Genomic DNA, 23,894 nt, shown 5'->3' on the forward strand with positions numbered 1-23,894 from the left:
CCTGTCTCCTCTTTCCTTGCTCTCCCTTCCTCTCTCTCCCCTGTTGTGTGCTCTGCCGCCATCTGTTTTCCTACTTCATTCATCTCTCATTCCCTGCTCCCCTCCACCCAAAATGGCTCACTCTTCTCCTCCCCCCCCCCCCAGTCTCTCCCTGGCACCCAGGGCTCAGAAACCCTACCCAGGCGCCTGGGAGACAGACAACTAAACCCAGTAGCCAAAGGCTGATACAAAATATGGACTCCCCAGCATCCTGTGGAAATAGCCCGGTGACCAGCCAACCACCCTCGCTGCACTTCTGCTGTTAGTGGGAGCTGCTGGCTGCTCCACTTTCTCAAAAATCAGGTCACTCTGGGCCTGGTCACTGAAGTTCCTGGGAATCTTTCCGTCAACTCTGCAACAGGCTCTTATGTAGCTGCCTAAATATTGACTTTTAGGAACTTACCTTTCGGCCGTGTAACAGGGTCAGAGGGGTGTTAATTCCTTCTTTTCCCGTGTGTAATGCATTTCTGGGGCGCTCTTTCTCCGTGTTGTAGCTGGGCATGGTGGATCCGCACAGCACAGAGCTGCTCCATCAGGAAGAACGCTTTGCAGAGATCATAAAAGAATACGAGCTGCAGAGTCGGGTATGTACAGGCAGCTTTGTTCAAGAAGGCTGTTATGATGATAGCGTGCTCCTTCCCCGGTCTGGTGAAATGCCCCATGCACTCCACGTCCCTGGTAGGGCTGGGGGAGTTGTGACGGAGCAGTCCTGGTTCAGAGGTGGTGGAATTGACGTGCAGGCTCTGCCTCATCTTGGCAGAACCCAGCTGGGGAATATTTTGGAGGGCTCCCACACTAGCTCAACTGGGTGACTCGCGCTTCATGGCAGTTCAACACAAGGGTCTTTCAGCCCTCTCTGTTCTGGGTGCATCTTGGGGTGCTTGGGATCATCACCCCCAATTTTAAATCCTCTTCTTTCCAGGCTCCCCTGCTCAAGCTGTGGCTTCTGTACCCTAGTTCAGTACTGCAGCTACATGTGGGGGGGTAACATTTTCAGAAGCGCCTAAGCTCCATTTCCAGCATAGACGGTGGCACGCAGGAGCCTACGTCTCACTGGAAGTCAGTGGCACTCGGCGCTGACCTCACTGAAATGTATTTGAAAACTTCCCCCGTGTTCTCAGCCACGTCCTGGTCACTAGAGTGTGCAAATGAGTATTGGAGCACACCCCCTTCACAGTGCAAAGGGAGCGGCCCTGCATAGCCCTGAGCGATGAGCACTGAGGCTTAGAATAGCATCTGGCCTCCCGGGTGGCAGCACGTTCTGTGGTCTGCAGAACCCTGGACCAGCCCCTACATTTTACTTGATCCCGCTGTAGGTAAAGCTGATAAAACCCGAATGGAGCAAAAACTTGAGGGTAGGTTTTTATAAAACGCCCCCAGTGTCACTAATGATTTCCTGAGAAGGGCTGGCGTGCCCTAAAGATCCCTCAGGGTAGCTGCAAGCTCATCAGATACCATGGTGATGGGCATGATAGACGAACCTAGGTGCATAGTTAAATTGATCCCTGGGAGCACAGGTTTTCCGAGGGGTGTCTTTTATGTTTCAAGAAACATAACTTTGTTCAAAGCCTTTTTAAAAAAAAAAAGAAACAAGAATCTGTTGAGAAGTATCTGCTGTGTATGCCAGAATTTCATTCCTTTCTTTGTTCACTGGGTGTCTTAAGGGGCTTGCTGTAGCAAGGCAATGTGCCCTGGTGCATAGAGCACAGGGCTGGTACTCAGACCTGAGTTCTGTTCCCAGCTCTGCCATTGGCCTGCTGGGTGACCTTGGGCAAGTCACTTTGTCTCCCTGTGCCTTGGTTTCCCCAAATGGGGACCGTGCTCCTGACCTCCTTTGTGAAGAATGTGCTATGAGAGTTACTGGTGAAAAGCGGTAGATAGGCGCTAGGTACTGTTATTGTATTAGATCGAGAGTTTATTTCTCCCCCTCCTCGGGTCTAGAGTGAGCCCTTGCTCAAAGCCTTTTGTGTGGGGCAGTCCGCAAGAGGAGCCAGAGAGAGTCACGATTCCTGCCCAGGCTCCCCAGGGAGTGACTTCCTGCAGCCCTCTCCTCCATGCAGTGCAATTCCCCTGCCTCGTGCGGAAGGCCCACTGGGACAGCAGAGTGCTGTGCCCCCCTTAGTCTGGGCTGGGTCCTGGGGCCACCATCTAGCCCTGTTTGTAAACTGAGCAGTGGCTGTAGAAATCCAGGGGCTGTTCTTATAGACCATCAAATGATGTCACCTCCCAACTGCCGGTGCTACTGTTACTGTTCCGTGTAATTGTTGTTAGACAGGATGTTATCAATTCACCTCTTTCTGTTTTTCTTTCCCCAAATCTCACAAAACCCCAACTCCCCCAATTCGGTGCTAGAGGGTGAAGGTGAGCACTCCTACCTTGCGCATGCATGATTCAGACATTCGTGTTGTGACTTTCACCTCCTGCATGGTCTCTTGGCACGGCCTGAAATCTTGGGTGTTTACAAGCATCGTTCTCTCAAATGCTTGAGCTTACATTGTTAACTGACTCATGTATTTTGTATAGCGTGACTCAGTCTTTGTAACTGGTTTTCTCTGTGTGCACTTTGAACATGCCAGACGTCTGCGCTTCATGTAGACGTGTCACCAGTTTTCCTGTTCCAAAATGCTAACTGTGTAGATTGCAGTATTGATGTAGCCGTGTTGGTCCCAGGATATTAGCGAGACAAGGTGAGGGAGGTAATACCTTGTATTGGACCAACTTCTGTTGGTCAGAGAGACGAGCTTGCACAGAGCTGTTCTTCAGTAGACTGTTGTCTAAACAACCTTGGTGATACCACCTAGTACAAGGCACAAGGCAGCAAAAGCACTTAGCACATGCTTCATTTTAAGCAGGCGCTTACACCCATCCCTGTTGAGCAAAGCATTTACACATGGGCTTAAGTCCCACTGACGTTACAGTAGAAGGTAAGCGGGTACTTAATTTGTTCTCAGTGTGACTTCCATGCACTGCAACAGGAGAGAGGCTCTGTTTTCACTGCAGAGTCAGCTCGAGCTAGGACGCTCAAGCTACTCCTCTGGAGTTGTCCGAATTCCGTCGAGCCGGCCACCATGTGAAATAACACCCATTGGTTCTGCACTTGCTTGTGTGAACTTGGAACGGGAGTGCAAGATTCCTGCATCTGGATTGGCTATCACCTGCCTGATTGACAGACGAAGGGGGTTTGCCCATTGGTCCATACTGGTGTCTCCATATTACAGAGATCAATTAATGATATGACATACGCGTGTGTGCACCCACCTCCTGTCCCAGGCTGGCTGACCCAGGGCCCGACTGCGGGAGTGGGGGAACACCCACCGTTTCCACACTCCCCACCTCGATAGCTGTGGGCACTCGGCACTTCTGGAGCAGTGCTGTGGCTGGTCTGTGTCGGTGAGGTTTGAATGAGATCTGCTGTGTGCCTTGCAGGAATTACGGGATAAAAACGATGAACTACAGATCGAGCTGGAAAAGCTGCGTTCCCAGCTGCAGGAGAGCCAGTACCGCAGGGCCTGGCGTAAAATGAAGGAGAATAAGCCGGGAGGAAGACTGCTACCTGCTGGTAACATTGCTGAATTGCGGGGGGGGATAGGACACATTATCGTACGTAAACTCTGCTCAGACAACAAAGGGTCCATGAAGATCAGTGTTACGCTGAAATTGCCCCTTAGTTCAGCATGTTACACTTGAACCTTGCAACACATGTGGCATATAAAATCACTCTGTTTCCTGGCCCTATGGCTGAGTATCAGATAAGCTACAGTGTTCCCACTAGAACAAGCTGAGGTCAAGGGGGAGATTGAGATTTACAGGGCTGACCGAGAGACTCCATTGAAACAATCAGGACTTGTGTGGCTAAATCCCTCTGTTGGCTTTGAAAATCTCAGCTGTACGCCATTTCTCTGACTGTCAGAGCACGAGCCAGGCTCATGGGGCTACTTCCACAAGCACTTTGCACAGAGACCTGCAGGTTCAGATGATGCTGTGCTGGAGGATCGGGCACGTAGCTAGTGAAAGTTTGCTTACAGGGGTATAATACTTCAAGGTATGTCTGTACTGCAGTCACAGGGCTGCAATCACAGTGACTGTAGCACTCAAGTAGACATACCTGAGTGAGCTAGTTCAGGTCTGAGAGCGGAAGTGAGCATGGACTAGTGGCCTGAATAATTACCCCACGGATCTGGGCCGCTTGCTGCGGCATCACTGCTCTGGTAGCACCACTAGCTGAACTGATGCTAGCTCAGGGATGTCTGTGCGAGCTGCACTCACCCCCTGCACTGGCCACATAGACACAGCCTCTGGCTGCGACGCAGTAGGGGATGGACCATTCCAGGTAGGATTGTACACTGGGTTTTTTTTGCTGTGCAGCGAGTTTGGCAGATCAGACTAAAATTCCTTCAGAAGTTTGTTTTTAAAAATAAGCCCTTTTCTAAATGAAATGATGCATTTCACTGAATGCCTCCTTTCCCGTCCCCTCCCCCACTGCGCCAAAGTTACTCAAACACGTTAGACCACGTGGTGAATGGGGGAATCTTGCCAGCTAGCGCTGGACGCATGGAGTGACTCCAGGGGAGCATTCAGCCCTAAGTGTTTGGCTAGCCCGGCCTCAAGCACCTTTGGTGAGTTAGTTCATGGTCTGATGGACCTCGCTGTCAGAGGAGTGTCTCTTGTCCAGAGGGGCTGGAACTAGGGATGATGGGGGGCCTGCCGCACCCCGTCTTGAAGTAGTTTCCATCATATCCAGGGTTTAGTTTGGTTCAATGGCTCTCAGCGCCCCCACTATACACATTGTTCCAGCCCCCTGCTCTCGCCTTTAATCCTCGTTAGTTTCAGGGTTCGGGGGCTTCAGATAAGCCCCGTATTTACTTGCGTGAAAACAGATCAGATGCTGTTCATCTTAGTTTGTTTTTAAGGTTAAGAGCTGCCAAATCTGGGGTGGGTGGGGAACGTGGAGTGTAATCTCTGTGGCAGTGCTCAGCGTGGCGCAGATGCCGATAGCAGAGTGTTAGAAACCCCTAACAGCGGTCTCCGTTCTGAGGTCAGACCCGTTCTGTGGAGAAGGGCGAATTCCAAGTATGGTCCAGGGGCTAGGCTATGAGGCTGGGCCATGGCAGGACTCCAATGTCATCGGGAGCTCTGGACTGAGAGCCAGCGGCATGTGTGGCCCTTAGGGAGTACCTGGAGCTTTCTGTCGCGGATGACTTGTTGATACCTGATTGTCACGCCCAGCGCCACCCAGGGGAAGAAATCCTCACTTCAGGCTGGGGTGGTTTCTGCCCCTTGAGTCTCTTCTTCCCTTCTCCGTGTCTGTCCTTCTTGTCTGTGTGTGTCTCCACGTTTCTCCCTTGGCATTTCCTTCCCTGCGTTGAGTCCCTATGTGCACTCCCACCCAATCCCCTTGTGACATTACCCAGAGTGCAATCTGAACAGCTGTGTCCCCTCAATTCTCCAGCCTGGGGTGCCTTTTTACACTGCTTCGCTGGGAGAGCAGCCACTCCTGGCCCGCTCGCACCCAGCCTCCAGCATGTACATTACTCCCAGCTGAATTACATCAGAGCTCCGGCCAGCCACTCATGAATTACATTACAGGGTGACACCAGCAAACTCCCAGTCTCAGACTTTCCCCCAGAAATGTGTGTCTTGTACTGCCCAGCTCTCTGCTGGACAACACCAGCTGATGGAAAGTCCGTCATTTTATTAATAAAAAATGTTATGCACCAGCCCTGTTACCTCAAATGGAGTGTTCCAAACACTTCTGTCCAAACACAAAACAATAAAACAAGTTTATTAACTACAGAAGATTAGATTTTAAGTGATTACAAGTAATGAGGCATAAAAGTCAGAATTGGTTACAAAGAAATAAAAGGTAAAACACAAACACCTAACTTAACACGCTAAGTGATTTCAAAGCAAAAGTCTCTCTCGCCACATGTTCTAGCAGTCTGACTGGCTGAATTCCTTTCTGCCAGGATCTCTCCGCAGTCCAGTGCTGCTTCCTTTGTCCTTCAAGTGCTGTCGATGCTGTGAATAGAGATGAAGGGAGAGGTGATCTGGGGTTTCAGTTCCCCGTTCTTTATACTTTTTCCTCTTCTTTGAGAATCATCTCCAGCTGGGGTTCAGGAGTCAGAAAGTCTGTGGGAACCTCCAGCTGTTTCTTTGCCAAGATGTAAATTTCTCACTCTCACCCTTTTTCCTGCCAAAGCATGGCCACTTAACCAGATGATGGTCCATTTGATTTCATTGACACCTGGCTAAGGCATCAGTTTGCCTTTTGTCTATACAGAACTGGTTTCTGGCTGCTTCCCCAGGTTTGGAATACATCTTAATAACATCAGACAGTAGAATCTTATAACTTTGCATACAATGTTGCCACACATATTTGACCAGGACAACAATGATCAGCAAATCATGATTTTTCAAATGATACCTTACAAGGCATGGTTTGAACAAAATTTATCATACCCTTAAAGGGGTGAACATAGGGTACAGCCTGTCACATCCAGCCACTAAAACAATGAGTAATTAAATAGTTAATAATGACATTTTAAATGTCACCACTGGCCTTTAGAACTGACACCTTGGTGAGATTTAATAGGGAGCCAAGGAAGTCACACCTCACGGCCATGGTTTCAGGCTGCATGCAGATTCAGGCAGACAGCGCTGCCTTGGTTGTATCTGGAGCGTTTTTTCGGCAGCCAAGCAGGCTGGAGACTCTTGGTTAACGACAGCTAGGATTCTGCATGATCTGGATGCACCAAGTGGGCCATGTAAATCCATCAAGTAGGTTGGATGTTGGACTCCTGAGCTCTAGAGGCATGCACAGGCACCACTTGTATGTCTTCCTTTTGTTACACTGAGTCATCAGAAAAAATAACAAGGAATCCTTGTGGCACCTTAGAGACTAACACATTTATTTGGGTATAAGCTTTCGTGGGCTAATACCCACGTCATCAGATGCATGGAGTGAAAAATACAGTAAGAAGAATATATATTATAGCACATGAAAAGATGGGAGTTGCCTTACCAAGTGGGGGGGTCAGTGCTAACGAACCAATTCAATTAAGGTGCAAGGGCCTATTCTCAACAGTTGACAAGAAGGGGTGAATACCAAGGGAGGGGAAGTTACTTTTGTAATGCTAAGGAGGCCAATGCAGTCTAGGCGGCCCATTTCCAGCAGTTGAGAAGGTGTGAGTATCAGCAGAGAGAAAATTGCTTTTTGTAGTGAGTCATCAGAGACGCTTAATAACTCTGTCCTTTCTTCCCCTTGCTTTTAAGACGAGACCGAGAGAGGAGATCAGTCCCTTTTGGCGAGCCGGCGGCTATCTGCTGCAGGCAAAGCCGGTAAGAGAGCAGTCAGCAGCTGTATGTGCACATACGCACACGTGGGTTTCTCTAAAGAGGGCTGTGATCGTGCCTGGTGTTTACATGGAGCGTAAACCCATTGAACTGGTGCCACGTTTCTGCACCTACGTGTTTCAAATGGAACTCTGTCTCCTTAAATAATGTCTGCAGCGTTCCCAAGGAAACCGGCGCGCTCTGAGCTTGGGAGTGGCTTGCATTGTTGGGTGGTTCCTTTTTCTGGAGCCAATTGCCCTGGTTCAGTCTAGCTTCTCCTTGGAAAAGAGACGGGCGGGGGGATTTGGGAGGATGTATAAGCTGCCATTCATGGTGCTAACTCCCCATATGTCTGGCTACTGACCAGTGGTTTGACAGCATCCCCTGCAACCTCCATGGCCTTTGGTTGCTGCTTTTGTGGCCTAGCTGGGCAGTTCTTCAGAGACTGCTCCTGCTGGAGGTTCCCCTGATCTAGAGCTGTCGGGCTACTCCACATGCAGGTAGGCGGATCCTGCTGGGTCACATTGTACTGCAGCAGCAGGACCATCCCTGACACCGCCATTATTTCTTCATCCACCACTGATGCTGCATTAGGTGGATCCATTCTCTTGTAGCAGGGGAGCCGTGGCAGCCCCCTGGGGGGACAAGAAGTAGAGAGTTTATACTTGGGCTGATGAGCGGGTCTCTCCAAAGCTGCCTCCATCACCAGCTCCTCGTTCACACCCAGGACAAGCTGTGTATCTAGTTCTTCGGGGAGCTGTGGGCTGTCAGGTGTTTTGAGCACAGCATGTGACTGAGAATTCTGCTTTGTTGAGCACCCACTAGCCCACCACTTTGAAGTTAACATTCGATTTCCTTTGCATATGCAGGTAATCTAGTTACACTGATTTTCATAAGGGAACTGCCAGTCATTCATTATAACAGGGATGGATAAACTGAAGACAATAATAATAATAATTAATAGTTTCCTGCAGTGTCTGACATCTTTGATCTTAAGGTTAACTGAACACTGTCGCATACGTAATGTAAGGCAATTAAAACATGAAAAGGATTTAGCATCTAGAAGCTAATTTGGTTACGTTGGTAAACTTCTAACAGGACTCGGGTACACAGACAAACACATTTAGCATCTACCCTTGATTTCTGTTACTCAAAAGGAATGCATTAGTGATGCTCGTCAGTACGTCTTTTTGATATTCACACACAAGTGAGTTGTCCTGCTTACAATTGCAGTGCTCCTTGTTAAGCTGTTACGGGTCCGATGCAGGTTGGCTGGTTTGCCAGTGTAATCGTGGGGTGCAGAGCCATCTTCAGTTCTGCACTTGTGGAACCGTTTCAAAAAGCTGTTTTCTTTCCAGGCGTCCTTTTTTTAGAAGCCGGTGCCTGTGCAGTGAGTATAGAAACCGAGCTCATGATAGAGCAGCTGAAAGAGCAACTTCAGGACCTGAAAATACAACTGGAAACCAAGGTGATGAGGGAAGAGGGGCTCTGGGGGAACTTACAAACGCTGTGGCAGAGCAGTGTGGCGATTTCCTGTTTCCTGTCTGCATTTGGGTGACTCGGTGCTCTTCAGCTTTGCCCCACAGCTCTCCTAGAGGGAACGGAGCTCTTGATTCATGTGTGGTTAAGGTGGGGGACCTGGGGAGTACAGCCTCAGCCTTGTTGCCCCCTGGGGTCCCTGTGTTATAGGAAGGTGGGGCTGGAGAGATGGGGCTTCATATGCCCAGACTCTGTGCCCCCTGTGCTGCTCCTGCATCTGTGCTTGTCCTCTCAGATCTGGGCCATGCTGGTTCTCTAGGGGGTGCTGGCTCTGTTTGTGATGGTACCAGGGAGTAGTCCGTGTGCCTTCCCGCACACGTCCCAGGGGTACACAGGAAGGGCGGCACACTACATGGACGTCTTGGCTGGCAGCAGGAGTTGAAGCCACAGCTGGCTGTGTGGCTTAGGAAAGACTTGTAAAGGGTTTTGTTCATTTGCAAGGGCATGTTCTGTTGCACCAGCCAGCCCAGAGGAAACGCCTGCAGATTGGACATGCTTTATCCAAGAGACAGTAACAAATACAGCTCCTTGTTGTTTCTTTCCTCTGGGGTTCAAGAGGGATTCCAGGCATGGTTCTTGCACTCTGCCAGGGTTCTAGATTCTCTGCCCTGTGTCACGCCCCTAGTCCTACTCGCTGTAAAAGAGGGATTGGTTCCCATGCGTTTGGAAGGAGAAGTAGCAAAAGAATTCTGTGAACCCCTCCATGCTTGCCAGAGTCACGGCTCCAATTCACAGCTATTCAGACTCTATTGGACTCATTTTCAGTGTTTCCAACGGGATCATTGCCTTGTGGGCTCCTGCTGGGCCTGTTGAGCTGCTGAAGAAGGCACACACACGCTATAGTGCTGTCCTCATCTTGAGAGTGCTGGTGATAAATAGGAACAAGATTGTTCAAAGGAATTTAGGGAGACTTGGATGCCCGATTTCTATTGATGCTCATGGGAGCTGTGAGTCTAAATCCCTTGGGCAGCTTTGTAAATCAGCCTTGGTGTCTTGTCTCAGATCAGGTGTATTTCACTGACCTCGGTGGGCTTTGGGGTCAGGCCCATAGTGAGTAATAAGGAAGGTCGTGCTTGGCTCCTGTGTGGATGCTCATGGGGTGGAAGGTGCTCAGTTCCTCCTTACCCGTGTGACTCCACGGAGGGGCAGGCACATGCTTCCCTGGTTGTGAAGATGTCAGAATTATTCTAAAAGCAATAATACAGCTCTGCTTTCATTGTAACCCCCGAAAATGTTTAACTGAAATAATAAATCCTATTGCCTTATGTCGTCCACTAGCTTTAATAGAAACACTGCAGGATTCCTCCAGGAGAGATTTTTAAATCAGAAGGGACCATTGTGGATCATTTAATCTGACCTCCTGGATATCGCAGGCAATGCATTAGAATGTTTTAACCTAGGTTAAAGGAGGCCAGAGATCTTTGCAAACACTTCCTGTTCAAGCTGTGATGCTATAAATGTATGGTTCCTAGCAGAGTGCAGGAAAGTGTGTTCAGGACTGCCTTGCTAACACAGAACTATTTTTCCTCTTGCAGGTAAATTACTATGAGAGGGAAATTGAGTTAATGAAAAGGAACTTTGAGACGGAAAGGAAGGACATTGAGCAAGGCTTTAAGATGGAGATCAGCGAGTTAGAAGAGCAGAAAGGTGACCTGGAAGAGCTCAAAGTGAAATACCAAGAGGTAATTGATGGCTTGAAAGACCAGCTCCAGAAATCCACTCCCAGTCAGGAGCTTGAGAAGAGGTTTGAGAAGGAGAGGTCAGAAATGGAACAATACTATGCCAAAGAGATTTGCAACCTGGGACAGCGGCTGGCTCAGGAAAGAGACAAGCTGGAAGAAGAAATGAAGATGCAGCACAAGAACGAGCTACAGTTAATGAGGTCTGACACCCTTTTCTTTCTGGGGCGCGAGTGCATAATCGTACAAGAAATTGGGAATGGATCCTAGCTCAGTTCTGCTCTCTGCTGTTCAAGCTCGTGTAGTAGAGCAAGTTTATGGGATTGCAAGAGGTGGGGCATTACGCATTTGGCTCGGAGAGGTTTCCTGATTTTGCAAGCAAGTCAGGACAGCGTAGCAGTCTGTGGATCTAGTTTAAAGCAAGAAGTCTCTGCTCACTTTATGTGAGCATTTCAATGTCTAGGCTCTTGGAAGGTTTCCCTGACACTGATGGTTCTCCCTGATCAGTGCAGAATGTCTAGTATGTCCAGACGTGGAGGGACATGAACGAGTTCAGTTCTCACCAGCATCTTCATTCTTGCTGCTTCAGCAAACCTGCCTGCCCTTAGACTGATCTACAGGCAGCAAAAGTGGGTTTCATTTCTCTTAACTGGCCAACCAAGGAATTGAGGGGCGTGTAGAAGAGGAAAGTTAGGGCTTTGTTCCACAAGTCGGTCTCCTACCTGCCCCCAACCAGGCTGCTCTTCATTAGCTGCCAATTTGTTTTGCACGACAGCTTATTCTTTGCACGTACATGTAACAAAGTGGGTGTGTGGGTGGGTGGGTGGAGACTCTCATGCTGCTTAAATGGAATCAGTTGTGAAAAATCCAGGAGCCATTGTCTGCCCCTCTGCTGGTTCATCTGTCCTCTCCCATCACTCCCCACCTCTGTCCCAGGCTTTGCTCATACCTCTTGCTCTGCTGGTCCCTGTCTTCCCACATTCTGCACGGCTCCTTGTCTGGAATAGACTCCAGGCTCAGGAGTGGGGTGTGTGCAGGTGTAAAAGAACAGACCAGCAAAGCCTGAGTTGGGCAACTGGCGGTGAAGGATGGTCTGGGATTAAAGAGTGTGAGTGGCACCTACTCTCATGCCTGGCTTGGGTCGGTCGCTTCGAACTCCCTGTGTTGTGATCTCCCCAAATGGCGACTGTTTAATATTTGCATTATAATAAAGTAGGCGTGGCAAGCCGGTCAATTGACCAGTTAAATAATATCAATTGACCACCTACTATTGGAGCCCACTCAAGTATTCCAGCAAAAATGCCTGGAGGTGGGCGGCGGCCTTCCTTTCTGATGGCCCATGGTGCTGTTCTTTCATTTATTAGAGCTACATTTCATTGGGTTTTGCATTTTTCTGAGTTATAACAACTCAGGTACGTCCCCTTTGATTGAACAGTAATTAGACATAAGTATCGATCCAAGGCTAAGCTTACTGGAGGCTTTTTGTTACTGTGCTAAAAAATTACTGCTCTAAAATATTTGACCATTATTTGGCCAGTCAAACGGCCAATTATTTTTGGACTGGTCAAATGCCCAACCCTACTGTCGATGCCTGGTGCCTTGGTAGGCTACGCACCGGACAGACACACAGGCTGCTACAAGTCCCCGAATAACAGTTTCTTTGTGTGCAGAATGGAGCTGCACAGGGTCTCGGAAGATAACGCTTTGCTGAGAAATAAACTTGGGAGATTTCAGGAGGATGTGGAAGAAGCAAGTAATAATCAAAGGTAAGAAAAGAGCCCACTAGCATTCAGCAGTTTGCCAAAGATGTTTGTCTGAGTTCCTTAAAAGCGAAAGCCTCTGTCAGAAATGGAACATCCCTGAGCCTGTTGTCTGAACCGGAATCCACCAGAAACTGATAATTCAGTGCAAAAAAACCTAATGGGATGCAAGATAGCAATCCAGATCTGGCTTCGAGAGGCTGCTTTGAGCTCAGCGTTTCAGTTGCTGTCTGGTTGTGAAGTCAGCTTGGTCATTGACCTCTGTCTGGCTCCACACTTTAGAGTGCCATGGGGCAGAGTTTGGGGTTGGAGAGAATTGGTGATACCGCTTCTGGCCCAACCTGATCTCCTGGGAAAGATCTGACCAGCTTGAAACATGGGCAGTTGGCTGCAGGCTCTCTGAGCAAAGAACGCAAAGCCAAGTGTGAGACATGACTTTTGGGTGCTCAACTTGATTCCCTGACTTTCAGAAGGCAGCTGCTTGGCACCCTCTGAAAATCAGGTCCTTTTAAGATGTGTCCAGCTGGGCACCTAACATCACTAGTCAGGTTTGAAAGTCTTGGCCTAAATTGCTAGCGCAATGTTACGTTGTTAGCCCTGGGCTAACGCTGGCATGATTACTCAGACTAGAATAACCATTCTCTTTCTTTTCATCTCAACCAGTGTTGTCATGGTGTTCATTCTGTGCCAGGGAAGGTACTTCTACAAAAAGAGGTCCATGCTTTGCAATGATATGTGTTTCCCCTTCCAATAGGAAACAAATTGATGAATTGCAAAGAGAGAAGGAGATGGCGCTATCTGAGACAGAAGAGTTAAATCAATTGGTAAGAACCTACGAATGCTAAATGGCACTTAATTAGCCCTTCTGCGTAAGGATTTAGCGAGGCAAAGAGGGGCAGAGAAGGAGCAGCCTGTGTATAACATGCAGGAGGTTTTGAGCAAACACTTGGATCTGTGCATTAATGAGCTTGTCCCAGGACTCGCCCTGCTGACAGTTTCAAAGCAGGCTTTGGGGTTTAGGACAGCCAGGTCCCACTGATTTTAATGGGAATCAAGCACCCAAGTCCTTTAGGCAACTTTGAGCATTTCAGGAGAGCTGGATGGGAAATGTTTTTCATGTCTCAAATCTTTTAAAGTGTGTGAAATTTCTTCCCCTCTCAAATAGGGATGAAAAGTCAGTCTCTAGTACCAGTGAGCCAATAAAGACATTGTCTGGAATATTTCATTTAGATTTCAACCTTTTACTCTTTTGTAACCTTGTTCAGCCTAATTAGCTTGCGTTTGGAATTGAAAAGTCATTTCCAATGGAAAACTGGATTACTTTTCATTTAACAAATGTCCGAAGGAAACATTCTGGCAACTATGACTTTTTTCAGTGTTCTCGGAGTCAGATGACATTGGAGGAGCATGATGAACATACACGAGTCAGGAGCAAGGGCAGGGTTAAGGCTCAACAGATCCGGGCTAGAAGGGGAGTTTTAAACCATTTGAAAGTGGCAATTCGCAACTTTCCAATGGGACGCTCAGGATCTAGCTTTAGTGCTGCTGTGTGCTGAGCTGGAGGCCTTTTAAAATCACAGTGCTGGTAGTTAGAACAATTATGGCCAAGTAATAATTGTGGGTTCACTAGCTGAGGCCCCATAAAAGGAGCTGGATATTCAGAAAGCACTGAACCACCTGCTTTCGAAAAGTCATGTCTCTGCTAAAGTGCCTCAAAATGAGGCCCCCAAGATCACTAATCACTTAATATTTTGGCTTGTTTTTTTTTCCTTCTCTCCCTCTGGGACTTGTGGATTCATGGCTAAGATCTTTGGAGATGTAGAGAGAATGATGCGTAATTAGCTGCTAACCAACACTGGAACATGCTCATAGACCAGCGTTAGGGGTAAAATACACTGCGTGTTTATTGGGGCTTGTTGAGGTGATTTGAATAGCCTGCTGAGGCACTGTCAGGTGTTCTCTCTAGCTTCTTCGCATCCAAGCATCTGTAATGGCTCCACTGCCAAAATGAGGATTGGGTTTTCAGTTAAGTACGGGGTTTAGATGCCATTGCTGGAGATGAAAACAATGTGCATTATCCCCAGAATGACCGCCCTTGTTCTAAGGAATTAACTTCCTGCAGAGCTGCTGTGTATGGCTTTTCTTGGGCCTGCACTCTCTTGACACACTCTCCCACCACACTTCGCCGGGGCGGCCACGTAAACTCCCCGCAGCTAGTGTGTGAATGAGTTGTTGCCATTGCGAAAGGGGCTTGTCCTGGGGCACTTTCATTCTGACTGTGTAAAGACACCCAGGTGAATCTGTGTGAATCCATCACCAATGTCCACATCCTCTTCTGTGCATGGCCCCAACTCCCCACTTCAGAACAAGACATACAAGCAGGAGATCCGCCGGCTAAATGCCAGGACCCTGCAGCTGAACAGCCAGCTGTCAGATCTCAGCCTCCAGAGCGAGACCAGCCACAGTACAATCCAGCTGCTGAACCAGAGACTGGCTGAGACCGTGAGTCAGAAAGAAGAGGAAGCTGCTGTTGCCAAGCAACTGCAAGAGACATCAAGTAAACTGGAGCTGGAATTTGGTCAGCATCAGTCAGCATGGCAGCAAGAAAGGGAGCTGCTCCACCAGCAGCTCAGGGAGTCCAGAGAGAAGGTGAGCTCTCAGCGGGGTGTTAGATCGACAGCCTGGGCTGAGGTTGTCCTGCGTGGTGTGCAGTACTGAAGCTCCTCCTCTCTGGGGGGGCTGGGGGGTGCAGCCTGGCAGTGGTGCGTAGGAAAAGAAGCAAACTGCACTAGTTTGTGACGCCTACCTGGGTCTCTTCAAAAGGGATTTGCAGTGCTACTAGCGAGGGGGGTCTGGCCCTGCCTGGCCACAGCTGCCTGGCTTGCTACAAGCCTAAGGCTGCTCCGTGGGGTTAAGTTTGCAATTCCCTACGTGGACACGACACACCCGCGGGCAGTTCGGCCTGTTGTCTCTGGGGCTGGCGAGCAGGGTTGACACAAGCCCCCAGCCTTGGGCTAATTCTGTGCCCATTGCAGTCACTGGGGAGTTTGGTCACTGCTTGGCCAAGGCTGAAGACTTTAAAATTCCCAGCTGGCAGGTCTGTGAATGACATTGCACCGTGCCAGGCTGATGGGTGTGCCACGACGCAGGCAGCTTGTGACCACGAGGAGGGCGCGGGGCTTCGTTCACCTCCACGGAACCGAAATAGCCTGGTCTGCGGGGTTCCACGCTAACGGGCGCCCCCACCCTTTGCCTAACAGGTCAGCCAGGTGCAGGAGCTGGAGGTGGAACTGGAACGTGTGACGCAGGAGTGCCAGACACTGCGGCTAATGGCAGCACAGTTCAGGGAGGAGCTGGAGGAAAGCCAGGATCAGGTATGGACTTGATGCAGATGCAGGCTGGGCTGGACGATGGCTGGTCCTTGGCTGCAGGTAGGGAGAGGCCTGGGTGCAAGGAGCTGTAATTGCAGTACCTGCTCCCTGCTAGCAACCCCTGTGGTACAAGCCCCCCCTAACGGGGCATAATCCCGGGGGGAGGGGGGCGGCGCTGGCTCCTGTTGGCAGGGAACTGATCCAACTGCGGGGGGAGGGGTAAGAGACAACCGCCAGGTGTTGGGAGAAGCCCCCTCCCTGCTGGGGATGAGAATCGGAGGAAATAATGTACGATGTGCAGGCAGCCCCCAACTCCTGGGTGCTCTAGGACGTATGGCTAAACCCCAGAGAGATGGCCGGGGCCCTCAAGACCGCACACCCAATAGTTATAACTTGGAGCAGGAAAATGACAAAACCGGCAAACACGGTCACCTGGCGCCCTCCTCCCATGTGACGGGTTGCTCTGGGGTGAACTCCCCAGGCACCCATAGCCTTCCGCTCCATGGGTATCCTCCAGCCGTCTCTGAACCCAGCCCGTCTCAGCTCACAGACAGAGGAACCAGCATCAGTCTCAGAACAGACCAACAAGAGCCCACTTCTCCAGCCATGGCTCCCAGCGTGCACTGGCCTCTCCTTAGCATGACTGTAGGTCCTTCCCAGCATGTCAGGGTCTCAGCTCCCGAGTCACAGGCCTTACACCTGTCACTAATGGTCTCTTGTAGGCAGGCCTGGTGTGTCTGTCACAAGAGCAGAACCGACGACAGGGCAGCTTGCACAGGGCTGGGAGAGAGCCTGCAGCCTGAGTGGCGCGTTTCTGGAGCTGCTCTCTCAGCCCAAGAGCGGGTGGTTCTGCCAATTAACAACATACAGCGGCACCAGCCACGTCTGACAATGTCGCTTTGATGTTCCGTCTTCTTGAGGAAGCCAATGGCTAATGTCCTCCTGGTTGTCTGTACGTGATCATTGAAATACCCAGTGGGAGTCCCCTGACCAGCCTATCTGGCCTCGGTGACTTCACCCTGCACCATGGCTCAGGCACTAACCTCCGTAGGTTATGCTGCTACCTTACAACAGGAGTAGTCCAGTTCTCATTGCCCCAAGGCCCGGAATGATCCTGGAGCCTCTTTCTGCACTCAGCACTGTGGTTAGCTGGGAGCACCCCTAAATTCCCAGCCCTTGTGACGCTGGTGCTGTCTTCCTCTGTGAAATGGTGCCTCAGTCTTCATTCTCCTCTTGTGCTGTAGTTATTAGAAGCCAACACAAGACTGAGCCTGACCCAGTCTCAGCACAGGCAGGAGCTGCAGCAGCTAAAGGGCCACCTAGAAAGCACAGTCTCCAGGGACTGCCTCGCCCAGCTGCAAAGTAGGTGGACAGAAGAACAGCGGAAAGTTCAGCAGCTACAAGAAAGCCTCAGCTTCCAGGCCGAGCAGGCGAGCAGGCAACTGGCCGCCTTTCAGGTAAGAAGTGGGTGCGGAGATTTTTCATCAGCTTAGGCAATGTGACCCAATGGAGAGGCTGCTGGCCTGGGACTTGAGATCTGGGGTCTGTTCCTGGCTCTTGGGTGACCGGTGCAGGCAAGTCAGTTCCCCGCTCTGTGCCTCAGTTTCCCCCATCTGATGAATGAGGATGATGATACTTCACTGCCTTTGTAAGGTGCTTTGAGATCTGTGGCGAAAAGGGCAATGTAAGAGCTCGGTCGTGGGATGTACCATTAATCTTAGAAATCTAACACAAAGTGCAATCCATTGTGTTAATTCAAACTCCCTGAGTGCAGCAGCCTTTTCATTGCGCTGTGTCCCAAACGCTGGGAAACAAACCTTTGCATTCAGACTGCCCACACTGCTGAGCTTCCTCCCGTGGCCAGGAACAGGAGTCGCCGTGGTGAGAGGCCGTACGCCTCTTTGTGTTCAGGGGGGAAAGCCAGAGGCTGTGGAGTCGGGAGGTAGGGCTGGGTGGGATACAGGGCTGACATGTGCCTGGTGACCCCTGCTACTAAGCCAGTGGGCAGTCGGGTGGCCTCAGGGTGTCTCGCTTCAGGCCCAGTTTCAAAATGTTCTCATTAAATCAGACAGCAAAATAAAACTGAAAAGAATGAAAAGCGAGCCTGGCAGATGCTGCCAGCAGTGGAAATCGAACCCAGGAAAACATCAAAACAGGGCTTCCCAGGTCACAGTCCCTGCCTTTGGGGAAGGAGTCTCCATGCAAAAGCAATTGCTTTTAAAGACATTGCTGTAAAGTTCACCCTGCATCCTTTAAAGGTTTTGTGCTAATCCCTAAGAGCTTCCACATAAAACCCATTCAGTCCCGTCTCTGCCACTTCATTTAACCTTTGGGCTTGTCTACATTTACAAGGCTCCAGTGGAGGAGACACTCCCTATGCCCGAGGGAGGGCAGGTCCCTACCTCCCCAAGAGGTGGGAGCTGGATCGACGGGAGAATTGATGTCTGCACTGGGGGTTAGTTCAGGTTAACTGCACCGCTCAGGGATGTGGATCATTCACATCCCTGAGCAACGTGGTTACACTGATCTAATTTTCTAGCTTAGACCAGGCCTTATTATCCCTCATTTCTAAGGATCCATCAGGGATCGTGGCCCCATTGTACTAGGCATAGGCGCCGACTCTGTGGGTGTTCTGGAGCTGGAGCACCCACAGGGAAAAATTAGTGGGTGCTCTGCACCCACCAGCAGCCAAGCTCCCCTCCCACCGCCTCCTCCTCCTCCCCCCCTGAGCGTGCCGCGTCCCGGCTCCTCTGCCTACCTCCCGGCGCTTCCTGTCTGGTCGCCGGCAAACAGCTGCTTGGCAGCGTTAGCATGCTGGCGGGGGGGGGGGGGAACATGGCGCGCTCAGGGAAGGAGGCGGGGCTGGGGCAGGGATTCGGGGAAGGGGTGGAGTGGGGGCAGGGCCATGGGGGGTTGAGCACCCACGTGAAAGAGGGGAAGTCGGTGCCTACAGTACTAGGTGCTGTATGTGCAAATCCAAACAGTCCCTGCCTCCCAGAACTCGCACGCTGGGGTTCAGACCATGTGTAGAGGGGAATGAGCTCCCTGCTGGGGGAGGAGGAAGGGAAGGACGAGGGAGCAGCAGACAGGGGTGTTTGTATTAGCGGTCACAGGGGGTCGCCAGTTCAGCCAGTGCCTGACAGGCGCGATGGCTAATTAAATCCCTGTCAGGCACACATGCACGGTGCCAGGTGTGGCTCCCTGGTGAGTCCTGGGGTGGTTTGGGGCTGAGGCCGGATGTGCCTTTGTCACTCTGCATTGCAGGAGGAACACGAGAGGCTGCTCAGAACGATGGAGGAGAGGACGGAGGAGCTGGAACGGGACGTGAAGAACATGCAGAGGATGCTACAGGAAAAGGTGACCCAGCTCCAGGAGCAGGTCAGTGATAGAGGGGCCTTAGCCATTGACTCTGCCTGGCTGTGAGGGGCCGAGGGAGGGGCTGAGCTAGCAGGAACTGCCATTTGTGCCTGTCAGAGGCACCTCTGGTTTCATTTCTGCTGTCGGCCCAGATCAGACCCCTCCCCGCAAGTGCTGCCAGGTCAGGTGCTCGCTGGATGAATCTCTGCTCCCCTCTGCAGCAGTTCCCCGCCCCTGCGGCCTGCTGCAAAGGGGCTCTGCTAGGCTGGGTGGGTGCAGGGTTCAGAGACCACTATATCCCATAGATCCCAGCTTCCCCTGGGTCCTCAGGAGCCGTCACAGCCAGAGTAGGGGGGCTTGCCTGTGTGCTGCCAGACCACACAACTGGCCTCTGCAGGACGGGGGTGCAAGGTCAGTTTGGCGTTAGCTGAGAGGGGGCCATGGCTCTGTGTTCAGAGAGTCACAGAAGTGTAGGGCTGGAAGGAACCTTGAGAGCTCAGCTAGTCCAGCCCCCTGTGCTGGGGCAGGACCAAGTAAATCCAGACCCTCCCTGACAGGGGTTTGTCCAACCTCCGGTGACGGGGATTCCACAGCCTCCCTTGGAAGCCTGTTCCAGAGCTCAACTACCCTGAGAGTTAGAAAGTTTTTCCTAATCTCTAACCTAAATCTGCCTTGCTGCAGATTAAACCCATTATATCTTGTCCTAATTCAGTGGCCATGGAGAACAACTGATCCCTGGGCTCTTTCGAACAGCCCTTCATGTATTTGCAGGCTGCCAGGTCCCCCTTCAGTCTTCTTTTCTCACGATTAAATGGGCCCAGTTTTTTAACCTTCCCTCACAGGTCAGGTTTTCTAAACCTTTGACTATTTTTGTTGCTCTCCTCTGCACCCTCTCCAATTTATCCACTTCCTTCCTGAAGTGCAGCACCCAGAACTGCACACAATGCTCCAGCTGAGGCCTCACCAGTGCCGAATGCAGCAGGACAGTTACCTCCCGTGTCGTACATACAGCGCTCTTGCTAATACACCCCCCGAATGATATTAGCCTTTTTTGCAGCTGGATCACATTGTTGACTCGTATTCAAACCATGATCCACTGTAAAAACCCCAGATTGTTTTCAGCAGCACTACCGCCTAGCCAGTTATCCTCCATTCGTAGCTGTGCATTTGATTTTTCCTTTTGAAGTGCAGTACTTTGCACTTGTCTTTACTGAATTTCATCTTGTTGGTATCTGACCAATTATCAAATTTATCAAGGTCATTGTGAATTCCAGTCCTGTCCTCTGAAGTGCTGGCAGCCTCTCCCAGCGTGGTGTGATCTGCACATTTGATAAGTGTCCTCTCTTTGATACCAATTAAGTCATAATTTAGCCTATAGACTCAAGACTTCTTGTTCTTCCTGTTGTTCCCATACTCCTTGCATTTGTGCACAGACATCTAAGATGTCGAGCAGATTCCCCCACTGATTTTTCCCCTCTTGTTGCTCCTATGACTCCAGTGTAATGTTCCATTTTCTTCCGACATCTAATCCTCTGTTACAGGCACCTTTTGTTCTACTTACCTAGGGCTTTTGTCACCTCGTTTAAAGCCCTCCTCGCTTGGCTGGCGAGTCCATGTGCGAAGAGGCTCTTCCCTGATGCAGACTCCGTACTCTCCAGTGCCCTGCCCAGCCAACCCACAGGGGCTGTGTATTCTGCTCCTGCCCTTAGGGTGGAGTAGAAGCTGCAGAGGGGAGGTGCTATAGGGGATAGCCCCACATCTTGGCTCTGGATTGGAGGGGTGGAGTTCATCTCCCTGCATTCCCCTTATCTAGCCCCAGTGCCTGGGCTTAGTGCTGGGGAGAGAGCCCCAGGGCAGTGTCTGGAATGTCAGCTGAGTCGGGGTTATGAGCGCCTCTGTACAGCACCCTGCACCCTGTCTGTGCTCAGTAGAGGGTGGATAAGAAATCAGGCTCCAGTTAGATCAGCTGGGCACCAGAGGGCCGCTCTCCTGGCATCAAAGCCTGCCCCATTGTCCAGGTGAAAATTGTGGCACCATCTGATTCTGTAACAATTATTTTTACCACACAAGATGAGGCCTAGAGCCTGACCCCTAGGGGAGTTCGTGCAGGGCTGCATGGAATGGCCATCAACCTAAAGCTGCTTCCTCCTGCTTTCCAGCGTGACAGAAACGTGAAGTGTGACCTGTTGCTGAAAGACCTGTACGTGGAGAACGCGCAGCTGGTGAAAGCTCTGCAGGCGACTGAGCAAAGGGAGAAAAATGCTGAGAAAAAGAACTTGGCCCTGGAGGAAAAACTCTCAGCCCTAACCGAACTGATTAGAAGAATGGCGCAGGCATCTCTCAGCGTGTGAAGGGGCCCCGGCGCTGGGTTTGGCTGCAGCTGGAAGGACAATCAGTAGCAGACACCCGTCGCTGCACTCCATTATCTCAGCCTGGGAGCCACTGTGCTGCAGGGGGTACTGGCCTGGCCCAATGCAAAGCTCCTTCAGCTGGGGCCTGCACACTGGGTCATGGTGAACTCCCATCTGCCGCTGTGTTAGTGCTGGGTGGGGACATCGTGTGTGCCTTCCCCCACTGCACCCAGCAGGGGAAAGGGCTTGCTGAGATCTCTCAGGGAGCCAGGGATAATGGCCATAAAAGAAGTGTGCCCTGTTTTTTCAATGGGAAAGCACTGAATGTTTTAATGCCATTCAGGCCATTCCATACGATAGAAGGAAGGGTCTGTCTTGGGGCTATTTTCGGTAATTGCAACGTGCCCTCTGAATTTGTCTGCACACTGGCAGTTTGTATTGTACATGCAGTTTTATACACAGAGAATATACTATTCACCCATAAGAACATAAGAACATAAGAAAGGCCGTACCGGGTAAGACCAAAGGTCCATCTAGCCCAGTATCTGTCTACCGACAGTGGCCATGCCCAGTGCCCCCTGAGGAGGAGAACCAAACAGGCAATGATCAATCTCTCTCTCCTGCCATCCATCTCCATCCTCTGACGAACAGAGGCTAGGGGACACATTTCTACCATCCTGGCTAAATAGCCATTATGGACTTTAGCCACATGAATTTATCCAGTCCTTTTAAACATTGTTATAGTTAGTCTCCTAGCACTCCTCTCCCTAGGGGAGTTCCACAAGAAGTTGACTGTGCGAAGAAGAAAAAAGAATTTTTTTTTTTTTTGTTTTTGCTGCCTATTGTTTTAAACCTGCTGCAACCCGTAAGTCCTGGCTGTCGTTCAGGGGCCTATGCTGCTGGAAGTAGAACGACCTGCTGTATTTTTAGGGTCTTCTGCTTTCGGGTCACTGGGAATGGGAAATGGTTTTAATATTAAAATTACATTTTTACCATTGGTTTCTGAGTTGATTTTATTTCCTCTGGGATATGGCTCTGCCCAACTTCCCTTGGATTCTAGGACACACAGACCCTCGCTTATATCAAGTCAAGAGTACAGGCCCTGGCCCAGCTGCAATGGCGAGCAGGAGAGAGCTGGGACAGTGGAGCACTCTCCTTGTTCTCTGCCTTGGCTGTCAGAGGAGTCACTTTGCTCTCTGCTCTTCTCTTGTGAAAAAGGGTTTGGCTCATCTCTGTTCCTTCCCCCTCTCGAGTGCTATAGCACCAGGGCCCCTTGAGCAAGGGAACACACAGAATTAACTAATTAGAGCACCGGAGTTTTAGTTGACAAGTATGGAGTCTCATGTGGTTACCCAGCATGCAGGACTGAGAGGACATGAGGACTCCATACTTGTAAAGTAAAATGGCTCTTTATTGAGACAACTATTTACAGAGACGCTGCAACTGCAGACAGCATTCCAGCCCTGTGCACACAGACTGACTTCCAGTGCTGCCTCCAATCTACTCCCTCCAAGTTCCATGCAGGCTGCTCCATCTTTCCTTTCAGAATTTTTTGTGTGGTGTCTTTTGTACAAGCATTTGCTGACTTGCTAGTATATCACCTGCTCTAGGGATATGGCCTTTACCACAGCCCATTTTGGCCTGTTAGGCATTGGTCCTCCGAGTGTGCTGGTTGTGTAAACAGCCTCCCATTTCTTGTTTATGGTCTTGCTCTGGGTGGGGGACTTGCTTTCACCCTATTGCTGCCTTCATTCTGAGGATGCAGGGGGCACATTCTGTTCACCTTCTGTGTTGCTCATGTACCTCGTTTCTTCTGACTCCCCGACGTCAGGCCAGCTGATGCTGTAGATCATTCTAAGTCAGGGGTCGGCAACCTTTCAGAAGTGGTGTGCCCAGTTTTCATTTATTCACTCTAATTTAAGGTTTTGTGTGCCAGTAATACATTTTAACATTTGTAGGTGGTCTCTTTCTATAAGTCTATAATACATAACTAAACTATTGTTGTATGTAAAGTAAATAAGGTTTTTAAATGCTTCATTTAAAATTAAATTAAAATGCAGAGCACCCCGGACCGGTGGCCAGGACCCGGGCAGTGTGAGTGCCACTGAAAATCAGCTTGCGTGCTGCCTTCGGCACCTGTGCCATAGGTTGCCTACCCCTGTTCTAAGTCCTCCTGATCCTGGCCTTGGACTTGTCTTCTGCTACTTCAAAGTTGTCCTTGCTTTGAGTCCCCACCGCTGTCCTGCACCTGTAGCTACCTTGTAGGACCTCTGTGCCAATGCAGCTTGGGCTGCTGCCTCTGGCCATTGCTTTGTGTGGCTGGTTGGACTGTGCATAGTGACCTCACCTCCTTGTCTCCTTTGTTGTAGGGGCTGCCTGCCTAGCATGGGGTTCTCTTAATCTTTTCTGTACCGTCTGTCCTCTGCGGGGTTGGGAGACTCTTGGTTCTTTGCCCCCCCTGGTTCC

The 23,894-nt window shown here is 50.4% G+C and overlaps 1 protein-coding gene across 4 annotated transcripts in view; it reads left to right on the top strand.

The window, feature by feature from the left end:
* Positions 1 to 21,903, top strand: part of NINL (ninein like) — a 59,617-nt gene extending 37,714 nt beyond the window's left edge. For 2 of the 4 annotated variants that reach the window (XM_039531189.1, XM_039531188.1), the window contains exons 13-25: positions 534 to 623; positions 2,392 to 2,400; positions 3,466 to 3,598; positions 7,312 to 7,377; positions 8,730 to 8,839; positions 10,446 to 10,792; positions 12,260 to 12,355; positions 13,104 to 13,173; positions 14,714 to 14,998; positions 15,610 to 15,723; positions 16,965 to 17,177; positions 18,985 to 19,098; positions 21,237 to 21,903. In XM_039531189.1, coding sequence (XP_039387123.1) covers positions 534 to 623; positions 2,392 to 2,400; positions 3,466 to 3,598; positions 7,312 to 7,377; positions 8,730 to 8,839; positions 10,446 to 10,792; positions 12,260 to 12,355; positions 13,104 to 13,173; positions 14,714 to 14,998; positions 15,610 to 15,723; positions 16,965 to 17,177; positions 18,985 to 19,098; positions 21,237 to 21,428 — 1,839 coding nt within the window. In that variant the 3' untranslated portion in view covers positions 21,429 to 21,903. Of the gene's footprint in view, positions 1 to 533; positions 624 to 2,391; positions 2,401 to 3,465; positions 3,599 to 7,311; positions 7,378 to 8,729; positions 8,840 to 10,445; positions 10,793 to 12,259; positions 12,356 to 13,103; positions 13,174 to 14,713; positions 14,999 to 15,609; positions 15,724 to 16,964; positions 17,178 to 18,984; positions 19,099 to 21,147 lie in introns of all 4 variants that reach the window. The other 2 variants (XM_039531191.1, XM_039531190.1) reach the window with 2 other exon arrangements.
* Positions 21,904 to 23,894: the final 1,991 nt, after the last annotated feature.

This window comes from Mauremys reevesii, linkage group 3 (assembly GCF_016161935.1).
Source record: "Mauremys reevesii isolate NIE-2019 linkage group 3, ASM1616193v1, whole genome shotgun sequence".
Lineage (NCBI taxonomy): Eukaryota > Metazoa > Chordata > Testudines > Geoemydidae > Mauremys > Mauremys reevesii.